This window comes from Arachis ipaensis, chromosome B02 (genome assembly GCF_000816755.2).
Source record: "Arachis ipaensis cultivar K30076 chromosome B02, Araip1.1, whole genome shotgun sequence".
Lineage (NCBI taxonomy): Eukaryota > Viridiplantae > Streptophyta > Magnoliopsida > Fabales > Fabaceae > Arachis > Arachis ipaensis.
In genome coordinates, this window is record NC_029786.2 from 96,597,790 (window position 1) to 96,610,344 (window position 12,555).

Genomic DNA, 12,555 nt, shown 5'->3' on the forward strand with positions numbered 1-12,555 from the left:
TGGGGGGCAAGGAAGAAGAAGGGGGAAAGGGAACGGGGGAGGTCATGCCAACGAAACCACCGAAACCACCATCCACCACCGCTACAGATCCTCTCCTTCGTCGCACTAGTACAACTACAGTTCGCTGGCATCACCGCTGGCTTGGATTCGCGTCACTGCGAGTAGAGGAAGAGAGAAAGAGAAGCGGAGAGGAAGAGAAAAGAAGCACGGAGGAGCTGATGAAGACTGCGTCCACCCACGCCCTGCCGTTGTCCTCATCGCGAATCGCCATCGTCGGTCGCCATCGAGCCCTGTCCCGTCGCCGCCGCTGGAGTGAGGTCCCGTCGCCATCGAGCCTTGTTGTTGCTTCTGCTTTTCTGCTTCTGCTTTCTGCCTTCTGCTTCTACTTCTGCTTCTATGTTTGCTTTTGTTGTTGCTGTTGTTGATTCACCATTGTTGATTCACCCTTCACAATTATTGTGGTTGTTTTATTATTGGTGATACTGCTTCTGATTATAGTAATTGCATCTGAGTTTTGTTAATGAAAGAGGAAGAATTTAGTTCTGAGTTTTGTTATTATGAGTTTTGACGACGACGATGATGATTTTTTTTGTTTTTTAAATTCTGAGTTCTGCATCTGAGTTCTTGTTTTTCTTGGTTCTTGACGATGATGATGATTTTCTGGTGTTTCTTCTGATGATGATATTTCTGGGTTCTTCTTCTTCTCTGCTTCTGGGTTTTTGTTGTTGTTGTTGTTGTTGTTGTTGTTGTTCTGATTTCATTATCTTCTGGGTTCTTGCTTTTGTTGTTGTCCTTCTGCTGATTCCATTATCCATTTGTTGTTGTTGTTGTTGTTGTTGTTGTTGTTGTTGTTGTTGTTGTTTTTGTTGTTGTGCTGTTGGTTGTTTGTTTTATTGGTGTTGCTTCTGCTTCTGCTCCAACGTCTGGTTCAGCTTCAGCTTCTGGTTCTACATTAGTTGATTTTGGGGAAGAAGGGGAAGGGCATTTTCGTCCGAAGGATGATTTTAAAACTAAGTTAAATCTTTGGAACCATTTTGTAGCAAAAAAAAGGTCGGGGACGAAAAAAATTTTTAGCCCTTACTTTAGGGACCAAAATCGTACTTAACCCTTAAAATTACTATTTGCAGCTCTGATTATGTATACTGCTCTGATTATACATATTACTCTGATGGTGAATATTGATTATACTTATTGATCATGGCTCAGTTTGGTACCTGAGTTTTTGACTAAGTAGCTCTGATTAATGGTTGTTTTAAGGCTGTTTGATGATATTTTTTGAACAAATAAATAGCTTTGTAAGTATTGACTAGTGATCAAACAGGTTTCCTAAGATATAAAACTGTTTGGATAATTCTTGGATGTTTGAGATTATTTTTATGTAAAGTTTGTTCATCTCGGATGAAAAATGCAAACATTCAGGGGAAGCCTAGTGATTAAAAGAAAGGGAGAGTTTTCAAACCAAAAGAAAGATCAAAAGAAAATTCTTAAAACTCTTCTTATTTCTTTTTTAATTCATTTCATAATATTTGTCATTAAGGGAGAAATTATTGAGTTTGAAGAACTAACAATATATTATAGATGATGACTAAACATTATTATTGGATTAAAAAAATCAATTATGTATATGATTAGTTTATTTAGTGTGCAGGAAATTAATTTAATCAACACTGACCCAAAAAACAAGAAAATAAGTCCAAATTGCGTCTGACCTACTTACACACAAGATCAAGGAAATAGTTTTTAGTCACAACAACAATTTCCCTTCAAAAATAAAAGAATGCCTCATTCCTATCTGAAACAAAGAAATGTTTCAGGCCTCAAATTGAGGAAGTGAGTCCATATCCATAAACAAGTCCAAATTGGTGGTTCATTCACTTGGTTGCTAACTAAAGAGAATGAGTTCCCTTTGCATCTGAACCAATTCACTTCACCACCGAAATTAAACTCTCTCTTCTGTCTCTTCTCTCTTTCCTATCACCCACGTGAAAGCCCAGAAGAAAAGAAAGAAAGAGGGAAGCTCTGAGTTAGGACAAAATCAAAGAACAAAAGGGAGTTACCAAATTCAAGCAAGAAGAGAAAGTCAAAGAGGTTAAGGCTAAAGACAAGACCACATTCAAATGACAAATCACAAAAAGGAGTTTTCAAATTTGTGCTTCAATGAAGCTCGATGAAAAAATCTTCTCCTTGCATACACAGATTCAGAAAGTTGAAGACATTGAAGATGATGAAACTCTAATGTGAATCAACGCTCAAGAATCAAACTTGGAGCCAAAGCAAGAATGCATGGTTCAGATTCAAGAGCAATTTAAAAAAGGATGAAAGAGAAGATAGAAGATATGGATGCATGTATGATTCAGTCACTGCTAGGGGTGTAATCAGTTTGGTTTGGTTCGGTTTTGGATCGAAAACCAACCGAACCGACCTATTCGGTTCTATAGTGATGCCAACTGTTCGGTTTGCTGCTTTTTGGATAACCGAACCGAATCAAACCAAACCAACAGCGGTTTGGTTCGGTCGATTTTTTTGATTTTTTTAAACCTAATAATTAGAATTTAAATCACCATAAAATGAAGTTTAAAACCGTCAATAAACTAGAATAACAAGAGTATATCACATCTAAATTCAATACAATTTCAACTTGTCCCAATAATTAAACATAAAAACAAAGACAATTAAAAATGTCTAGCAAACAACAAAAACAAACACACTTTAAAACATACTAAAAATTGAAACAGCCACTTTAAACCAAATAAAAACCAAAAGAGCCACCATGCTTAATCTAAATCCACACCAGATTCATCATCATCTTCTCCGGTTGGTGCAATTTCTACAAAAACAAAACAAAGAAATCAATATAAATTATAAACATAAACATAATATAGATTATAAATTATAAACATAACAATAAACAATAAAATACAGTATTCAAACTTGTTCAAAAATATTGTTTCTAACATTTATGCAACAGCAACCAATTATGAAACATACTAAATAATAAAGTATTAAACCATAATAAAATTGAGGATCTTTGAAAAAAAAAGATAGCTATAAAATCTTAAAATGAAGAAGTCTTGACTCAAAGAGACAGTAAAAAAGTGAAAAACTAGTCAACTTTAGAGCATTTTGGGACTAAAACCCCAAAGTAGTCCCTGAGATTGGGCGAGTTACCCATACTTGTCCTTGACTTTCAAAATTCCCTAACAGCATCCCTGACATTCAGCTCCGGGACCCATAGTTGCCCTGCAACCCTTTTCGGCGCCAAGTTAGCAAACGGAGGGATGATCTGGCACCTCCAATGCCACGCTGGAGCCAGCAACGGCTAGCTGATGTGGCAAATCTGAATTTTGTACCCAATCTGGTCTCTGGTCCCATTAAAACCCTAAAAGCTAAGAATCGTTATTATAACTAGTATCTCTTCTTCTCTCCTTCAGGGACCATTTGGTAATAAGCTATTTCCCTTGGTTGTGGCACATTTGGTGGCTGTCTGGCAGGGGGTTGACGATCATAAATTTTCAATAGTGTTACCGGGAGGTTTTGAACATCCTGCTTGCAGACATCGCAGGTCCTGTTGCCCTTAATACTAAACCACTTTACTGCACAGTCTTGATGAGCAAGTGCAAGATCACCTTTACAACTGCATTCCATCTTAAGAGTATTCTCTCCTTCCCCGAGCTCTGCCAAACAAATCCTACAAACTGCTTCTTCCTCTGGAATATCTACTGTAGCATCCTCAATAACTAGAAAGGGGAGAGTTAGTCAGCAATTGACATGGAAGAGCTATAAAAGGCTATAATCTGAAATACCTAGGAATCCTAACTTAAAGACAATCTGAAATTGACAAAATTGATGATTGAAAATAGAAATGAATAAGTTAACTTCAATGTAAAGTTTATTTAATTTGCTAGCCTTTAATTTCGAGAGTTAGTCAGCAATTGACATGGAAGGGCTATAAAAGGCTATAGTCTCTAAGATTGTCTATGAGAAACGCACTAAAGATTATATCACCTAGAAGCCACCAAATTTCTTTCATCTATAATGTCTATTAAACGATGCAAAGCGTTACCAATATCATGTTATATATGGTTAAGTGCCAAATATTTAATAGTTCTTGAAAGTCAGAACTCATAACTGAATATTTCAGATTGTGATTCTTGATCAAGAAATGTAAAATGGGAACCTGCAAGAAATTATATGCTCTACATATATTTCAAGCAATTACCAATCTCCATGACTGAAGAATCACCAGTTGAAGTTCCATCAACAGTTGCAAGATGCCGCCTGGCTGAAATGATACGAATCAAGACCCTAGATTGAGTGCACCTCAATTTGCTGGCTTTGGCATCAACTGGAACCGAAAGTGATCGAGTTATATGCTGCTTGACAACCATTGTCTATATAAGAATGGAAATATTCATCAATGCAGCATAGTTTAAAATCATATACCAGTTTAACATACAAAATGTAAAAAATTTTAGCAAGCGCAGTTGCCTTGATTGAAGAAAAGAGGCATACATTTAAATCAGAAGCACATCCCAGATGTCTGCCATGTACACTTTCTTGACCCAAAGATACGATTGGAGTAACCGGTAATGAGTGGGCAACCTTTGACAATGGAGAGAATGAACCTTTACCATTAAGAGAGAGGGTCCTTGAAGTAGGTGGATGTGGAAGGACCATCCGTCTTTGCGAAAGAAGATAATGCGGCATCTAATGACCATGGGGGTATTTGCAGAGAGGGGAGTGCAGGCCGTCTGGAGTGAGGAATCAAGGAAGCCTTGTCACCTTTTTCATTTGCATTTGCAACACATGTCTACAGTAAGTAACACAATGCAATGCTACATCAAACAATTGCAAACTGACAAAAGCAGCGGCAGCTTATAGTTTTGAGTATTGAGTGATTACAGTTTTAGAGGAAACTGAAATTTAGCCAAGTTACATTCATATTATGGTAGCAGCAGCAAGCAATCAGGAAATAGAGAAATGGCAGATCAAAATGGAAGGCATATGATCTGTATGTGTTATTACCTGGAGCTGGAGGTGATGAAGAGGATGATCTGAGAAGGAATCAGCAGCAGCAGTTTGAAGCTCAGGCAATGAAGAGGATGATCTTAGCTTTTAGGGTTTTAATGGGACCAGGGACCAGATTTGGTACAAAATTCAGATTTGCCACATCAGCTAGCCGTTGCTGGCTCCAGTGTGGCATTGGAGGTGCCAGATCATCCCTCCGTTTGCTGACTTGGCGCCGGAAAGGGTTGCAGGGCAACTATGGGTCCCGGAGCTGAATGTCAGGGATGCTGTTAGGGAATTTTGAAAGTCAAGGACAAGTATGGGTAACTCGCCCAATCTCAAGGACCACTTTGGGGTTTTAGTCATGGTAAAGACCTACACACAATTGAAAAGATTAATCCAAAAGTAGTAACTCCTCACTTCGTAACTAATCTCATTGAGTCAGCTCAAACAAGCATTAGGTGAAACTAACAGAATAGACTTACTAGGTATTGTAATAAATATATTGCAAGCAACTAAAGGCAATCACTAATCACTTAATAATAATACTCTTGGCAGCCACCAGTCTTAAATTTATGTTGAAGTTAAATAAAATTCAAGTGCTTGTTGCTATCCTAAATGACATGAAAATAATCCATTACGACAGTATAAACGAAACTATTATAAGTCACCCACCAATGTTTCTTGATTACTATTTTTCTTGTCTTTTTTTCTTTCTTTTTTTTCCCTCTCCCAAACGATGACAAAGGAGAGGTCAAGTCCTGATAAGGAAGAGGAAATTCATGACGGTAAACAAGTCATAAATAGAGCCATATAAAGATCAAACTTAGCCACAATAGGAAAATTTCCTTTCAGGCTCACATGACAGAGCCATAGAGGCTCCCCCTAGCTAGTCATCATCAGTACCAAACAAGAACTCAAAATCATAATAATTCACCTAATAATAATATAACTAAAGCTTACTAGATGGAGAAAATAAATGAAGCAAAAATAGATATATATCTAGATGGTGATGAAGGAAAAAAAATTGTAAATATACTTTGTTCCCAACAAATTAATTCAGTAACAGCAACATATTTTATGAAACAAAATAAGCAAGTTGTGACTATACTTTCTTTCCAACAGCCCAGCAACAACAACATCTAATAACTTGCAACAAATTGTGAATACACAAAATTACTCACCTCTGACGAAGGCATCGTGAGTTACAGGAGAGGGATCAGACTAAGGTTGTTGCTCGACGACGAAGAGGAACTGTTCGGTGACAGAGACTGCTGCTCGGCGACGGAGACAAACGGCTCAGTTTAGGTTAAAGGGCAAATTTGTTAAAACAAGCATTACTGCACCCGTTCCTCGGTTCTGTTCTGTTTCTGCCGAGCCAACCAAAAACTGACTCGAACCGATCAGTTTAATTCCAAAAAACAAACCAAAAACGGTTTTGTGGTAAATTTTGGTTCGGTTCGATAACTTATACCCCTAGTCACTGCTTCTACTTTATCTCTCCTCTGTGACGCTACTACGACTTCTGATTTTTGGGAGAAGAAGTCAAAGAAGTGCTGAAGCAAGTTTCAAACTTTGGAAACTTCACTCCTCTATTAAAGGGGTAAACGACCAAGGATTGAAGTAAAGAGTGAGAGCACAATGTTTGGGTTCCTATAGCTTACAAAGCTATTGCACTCTTCTCCTTCATAATTCTCATTGAATATCTTATTTTCTCAATCTACTCTTTCTTTATTTTCAATGGAAAAAGGCAATACTGTGAGAATTATATGAAAAAGTCATTGAATGGAAAAAGGTAAGAGAGTTAGACTTAGATAAAAGCCAGTGTTTATTTCAAAAATCTTTTGTAAGTTTTTCGGTTGTGTCATGACTCATGATCCTGAGAAAATTTTCTTGCAAGTTGGGTGAACACTTTGTTGTTGAAAGATAGGGTGAGTTCTTAGTCAAATCTGGTTTGGGTTAGAAATTGAATTTGTCCCATATAGGATTGAGTAGAATCATAGGAAAATTGGAGTTTGTAATCTTGTTCAAAGATAGTGAAATTCTGTCATTATTGTGATGGAAACTGGATGTAGGCTACATTGCACTGAGTAGCTGAATCAGGATATATCTCTGTGTCACTTCTCTTTCTCTTCTTTGTTTTTGATTATGCATTTTAGGAGACAAACAAAATCATCTCCTAATTATTCTATCTAGCTAAACTTTCCATAATACACCTAACACGTAATTTTGTTTTGGCTCCTCTCTCGAGAAGAGATAAAATAAAATAATCTCTTATCTTTCATCCGAGGCAGCACTCCAAAATCCAAAAGATCCATTCAACTCCAAAATTAATTAAACGAAATAAAAAGAGGCCAAGATTCAACTTTTCTTTCTCTTAGCCACCGATATCTAGCATAAAGTAATTTTATACGTTTATCTAATTACATAATATCACATCAATAAAAATAACTATATTTTACATTAACTACATGAATGATCATAAAAAACACGACTATATAAAACGCTTTACATCATCAAAATCAAAATTAAACTCTTATTTATATTACGTAAAAAAGTTTTAGCGTGATGATGGCAAATTGGCAAAGGAGATAGGTCAATTATTAATATGCCAATGTCAACAAATTTCTCTTCTAAGATTAATTTTAAAACTATATATTTATATATCCTTTTAGCATGAACAAGGATGTTACACTATTTGTTGCCAACCTAATTTTTTTTATTTTTTACGTGGATATGGGTCATATAGTAATCAAGATATGCATGGTGTTTCACTTATGTTGCAAAAGAAAAAAAAAGTTCACTCCTAGAGTCATAGTCATACCCATGATGATGATTCATTTCCACTATAAACAATTGACATTAGTTGTTTGTGGCCATGGTTTAGTAGTTAGATTGAATAAAAATGATGAATATTAAATTATAATGTATCATCATCATGATAACTCCGATGCATAGACGACCCTAACTCGTTTTGGAAGATGTAAATAAAGAAAAATAAATCATAAAGGTTCAGAAAACAAAATAGCTTAGGTTCTCAACATTCAAGCTTATTATTCTAATGGAACCTTTGCGTGTTAGTTTGTTTGCCAAGTAGGATTCCACAACCGAATCCTCATCATCATATCCATTTGATTATTTGAATGTGTTAGAGTTGATGAGATTATCTAAAATTTCAAAACTGTGTCAATTAAACACATTAATATGATTTAAAAGTGGAAAATAAGAATATTAAAATTTTAAAACAGTAGATATTAATTTAAATAAAGTATAAGATATAGGAAAAGTTTAGGGCCAGCAATTTTTTTAAATTCTGGTCAGCATGTAATCAACAAAAAAAAATGAGCCATTGGATGAAATTTTACATCAATCTTATACCATTAAAATCATTATTAATGACTATTTAATGACTACAAATCTCAAAAGTTGCTGCCCCTATCACTCCTCTAAGATATAATAACATAAATGCATATTTTTCTTCCATTATTGAATCTATAACCCATTATAAAAGCATTTTTGAGAAGGGAAAAACAACCAAGAGTGACACCTCAAACCAAATAATTGGAAGCTAAAGACAAGATATGGCAATACCTTTGACATGTGGAATGTTCGAGATGAAAGGGATGAACGCTTGTACAGTTGTGCTTATCTATCTGATAGGTACGTGATTCTCTTTAATAAGCTAAGATAACACTTGATATATACATTTATATTTAGTTATATTATCATATACTAACATTATAATATTAGTCACCACCAAATGTATCATATTATTTTTAGCGGTGGCAAAACGGGTCGAACCCGCCGGGTCAAACCGTCAAAACCATCAAAAAAAGGTGGGTCGGGCCGAAATTTTGAACCCACCAAATTTTAAAAAACCGCCTAAACCGCACCGCCAAACTCGCAGGGCAGAGCGGGGCGGGACGGGCTGGCCCGGTGGACTGGCATCTTTTTTTTAAGGGCATTTTTGTAATTTTATATATCATATAAATAAAAATTTTTTACTTTTCCTTCCCACAATCAACACAGTCGGCCCTAATTTCCCATTCTCCCTTCCCAGCTTTCTTGACCTTGACTCCTTGAGAGAATGAGAGTTGAGAGTAAGACCCTGACCCTGAGTCGATGAGTCCTTGTCCCTGAGACCCTGACCATCGCCTCGCCCTCGAGGCTTCGACTTCCTTCAGCAGCTCATCGTCGTCAGTCTCCCGGTCACCAGTCGCTGCCTCACCGAATCGCACTTCCGGCGGCGCTGTTTGGTCTTGCCTCTACTCTAATCTCTGCTCATCTCTCCTCCTTTGCAGCTCATCGTCGTCGGCCTCTCAGTCGCCGGTCCCTGTCTCATCACGATTCGCGCCAGTCCTCATCGAATCGCACTCCCGGCGGCGCTGTTTGGTCTTCCCTCTACTTTATCCTCTTCTCATTCCTCCTTGGCTCCTTTGCCTCTCGGGCCTCGACGGTTGTGTCCAGTCTCCGACGGAATCCCGACGTGCTCCTCTCTCCTCCTCTGCTTCTTGGCGGCTGTGTTTCAGACTTTCAGGTAAGTGAAGATTTTTATCTTTTTTTTTTTTTAAATAAGGAACTGTGATTACAATTTACCTATTCTTTGTTTTTGTTAGGGCTTTATGACTATCATATAATCATATATTGCTTTTCAAATTTTTTGTGAATTTGTTTAACTGATATTTGTTTTACTGGACAGATTCTTTATGCTTTTGTGGACAGCTTCTTTTTCCTATTTTTAAAATGCTAACTAACCTCTAATTTATGAATGAAGTCAAACATCGAAACTAGTTTGGTGGCTTGGTAGCTTGATTGAATATGCTATTGACTGTTTATTGTTAATTTCTTATTTATGTTGATATGTTTTCTTTGATAGTTGCTTTACTGTTTTTTGCCTTTTTGGGATGCTTAGTGTATTTGTTTCAATGCAAAATTATTGAAATTCATTGATGGTTCAGGTCTGATGCTTTGCTTCTTTCATACTTGTTCTGATGTATTTGTGTTATTTAGGTTGAGTTGTTGATTTTGCTATGGATAACTCTTTCTCTATGGAAGTTGATGGTGGGAATGTAACACAAAATCCTGAAAATATGGAAACATCTGAAACGGCATAAGATATTAAAAAGAAAAAGACAAAGGCAACAACATCTGATGTGTGGAGATATTTCACAAAGCTTGGACCTGGTGATGATGGTATAGATCGTGCTCAATGTAATGGATGCAAACAGAAGTTTAAGGCTGGTGGTAAACCATATGGGACATCGTCACTTAAGCGTCATTTAGACAGGTGCATGAAAATAGACTTTGAGGATATTGGTCAAACTTTGATAGAAATGCAAAATAAAATGGGAGCTCTCAAGATAGATAATCATGTATTGCGTGAGATGTTTGCTGCCTTTGTGATTGATTGTGATGTTCCCTTTTCTATTGTTGATAATAAGAAATTTAAGAATTGGGTAAGATACATCAGTCCAACTCTAGGCTTGATTACTAGAAATACTCTTAAGGAGGATGTGATGAAAATTTACACAAGGGAAAAAGAAAAGCTTAAAAGTACTTTAGTAAGCATTCCTAATAGAATTTGTTTGACTTCTGATTTGTGGACATCCATCACTACAAAGGGTTATTTATGCTTAACTGCTCACTTTGTTGATTCAACTTAGAAATTGCAAAGTAAAATTTTGAGTTTTTGTCATATGCCTCCTCCTCACACGGAATTTGAATTGTCTTCCAAGATTTTTGAGCTTTTAAATGAGTGAGGAATTGAAAAGAAGATTATGACTCTTACACTAGATAATGCATCTGCTAATGATACATGCCAAGATCATTTCAAAAGTACATTAAATATGCATGATTGGTTGTTGTGTGATGGGGAGTTCTTTCATATTCATTGTTCTGCTTATATCTTGAATCTTATTGCACAAGATGGATTAAAAATTACTCATGATGCATTGGATAAGATTAGGAAAAGTGTGAAATATGTAAGGGGATCGGAAAGTAGAATTATAAGGTTTAAAGAATGTGTTTCTGCGATTCATGGTTTGAATTTTATAAGTGGGTTGCATCTAGATGTTACTACTCGATGGAATTCTACGTACATTATGCTCGAAAGTGCTATCAAGTATCGGAAGGCCTTTGAGTATTTGAAGGCAACGATCATGCTTATAAGTATTGTCCTTCAGTTGGTGAATGGGGGAGAGCTGAAAGGATATGTGAATTTTTATACCCTTTTTATGAAACTACTAATTTGATTTCTGGCACATCTTACCCTACTTCGAATTTGTATTTTCTACAAGTCTATCATATTCAATGTGTTTTGATGGAAAGTTTGAGAAGTGAAGATGAGCTTCTAAGGAGCATGGGAGAAAAGATGATGAACAAATTTAAGAAGTATTGGGAAAAGTATAGTGTCATTCTTGCATTTGGTGCTATTCTTGATCCTAGGATTAAGATTTCTACTTTAGAGCTTATGTATGAAGAGATTGATGCTGAGACTGCAAAAGAAAAGGTGGAACATGTGAAAAAGAAATTATACAAGCCTTTTGAAAAATATGACAAGAATTCTCCGCCAGCTGTTGAAGCACAAGGACCTAGTATTCAGTCTTCATCCATGACTCATACCCCTGAAAGTGCAAGCAAGAAGCGACTTGCGATTGTTGGCGTAAGTAATGTTTAACATATTTTAATTCTCTTATATTATTGATTGTCATTATTCTATCCTAACAAGATGTGATTATTTCTTTTTTGCTAGAAATTGATGAAACGTAACCATCAAGCTGAGGTCTCTAGTGGAAAGAATCCACTTGATACATACTTGGAGGAGCCACTTTTGTCAAAGGATTGCTTTAAAGATTTAGATGTTTTGGAATGGTGGAAATTATGAGAGTCGTTATCCGAAGTTATCAATCATGGCACGTGATTTATTGAGTATTCCAATTACTACGGTTGCATGGGAATCTGCCTTTAGTATTGGAGCTCATGTCATTAACAAATATAGAAGTAGAATGTTGTCAGAAAATGTTGAAGCTGTGATTTGTACTCGCAATTGGAATAAAGGCTTCGTTGATGGTAATTAGATTGTTAGTTACTAATTTAGTATTTATATCTTGTTCTAAATTTGGGTATTCTTCTAATTGTAGGTGAAGGTGAAGATGTGAATCCTCAAGGTGCTAGGCGAGGCGGTGTTTCAACTTCCGGATCAGATTCAAATTTTATTGATTTGGAAGTTGATAATGATTTATGTGGATTGATTTAAGGATTTTTTTCGGGTGTCTTGTTGATTTATGAATTATGTTGTGTGTTTTGTTTTAATTATAGTAGAATTTATGTGTGGACTGTGGATTATATGTTTGTTTTATTATTGTTATGCACTTATGTTTGAGACTTTGATACTTATTATTTGTTATGTTATTTTCAATGAAAAAGTTTATAATGATTAATTATAATTTTTTTTAGGATTAATAATTAATTTAAGATATTACTTTATATGTTAAAAAACTAATTCGATGAAATAATTTTATTATAAAATAAAATAATCATTATTACTTA

At 35.9% G+C, this 12,555-nt stretch overlaps 2 protein-coding genes across 2 annotated transcripts; one reads left to right on the top strand and one right to left on the bottom strand.

The window, feature by feature from the left end:
* Nucleotides 4,197-5,198, bottom strand: LOC110269301. The gene is made up of 2 exons (XM_021117044.1): nt 4,513-5,198; nt 4,197-4,391 (listed from the first exon to the last, which is right to left on the bottom strand). The coding sequence occupies exons 1-2, from the start codon at nt 4,705-4,707 to the stop codon at nt 4,197-4,199; spliced, it is 390 nt and encodes a 129-aa protein (XP_020972703.1). The 5' UTR covers nt 4,708-5,198.
* Nucleotides 10,973-12,145, top strand: LOC110268036 (zinc finger BED domain-containing protein RICESLEEPER 1-like). Its single transcript, XM_021113928.1, has 2 exons — nt 10,973-11,668; nt 11,759-12,145. Exons 1-2 carry the CDS (start codon nt 11,327-11,329, stop codon nt 11,888-11,890), a joined length of 474 nt encoding a protein of 157 aa, XP_020969587.1. The 5' UTR covers nt 10,973-11,326; the 3' UTR covers nt 11,891-12,145.

What these genes read in the sequence shown, in the direction of transcription:
- LOC110268036 (XM_021113928.1), top strand. Translation starts at nt 11,327, where the DNA reads ATGGAAAGTTTGAGAAGTGAAGATGAGCTTCTAAGGAGCATGGGAGAA. An exon ending in AGCGACTTGCGATTGTTGGC is followed by an intron (nt 11,669 to 11,758) that starts GTAAGTAATGTT and finishes CTTTTTTGCTAG; the next exon opens with AAATTGATGAAACGTAACCA.
- LOC110269301 (XM_021117044.1), bottom strand. Translation starts at nt 4,707, where the DNA reads ATGCCGCATTATCTTCTTTCGCAAAGACGGATGGTCCTTCCACATCCA. An exon ending in GATGTGCTTCTGATTTAAAT is followed by an intron (nt 4,392 to 4,512) that starts GTATGCCTCTTT and finishes ATTCTTATATAG; the next exon opens with ACAATGGTTGTCAAGCAGCA.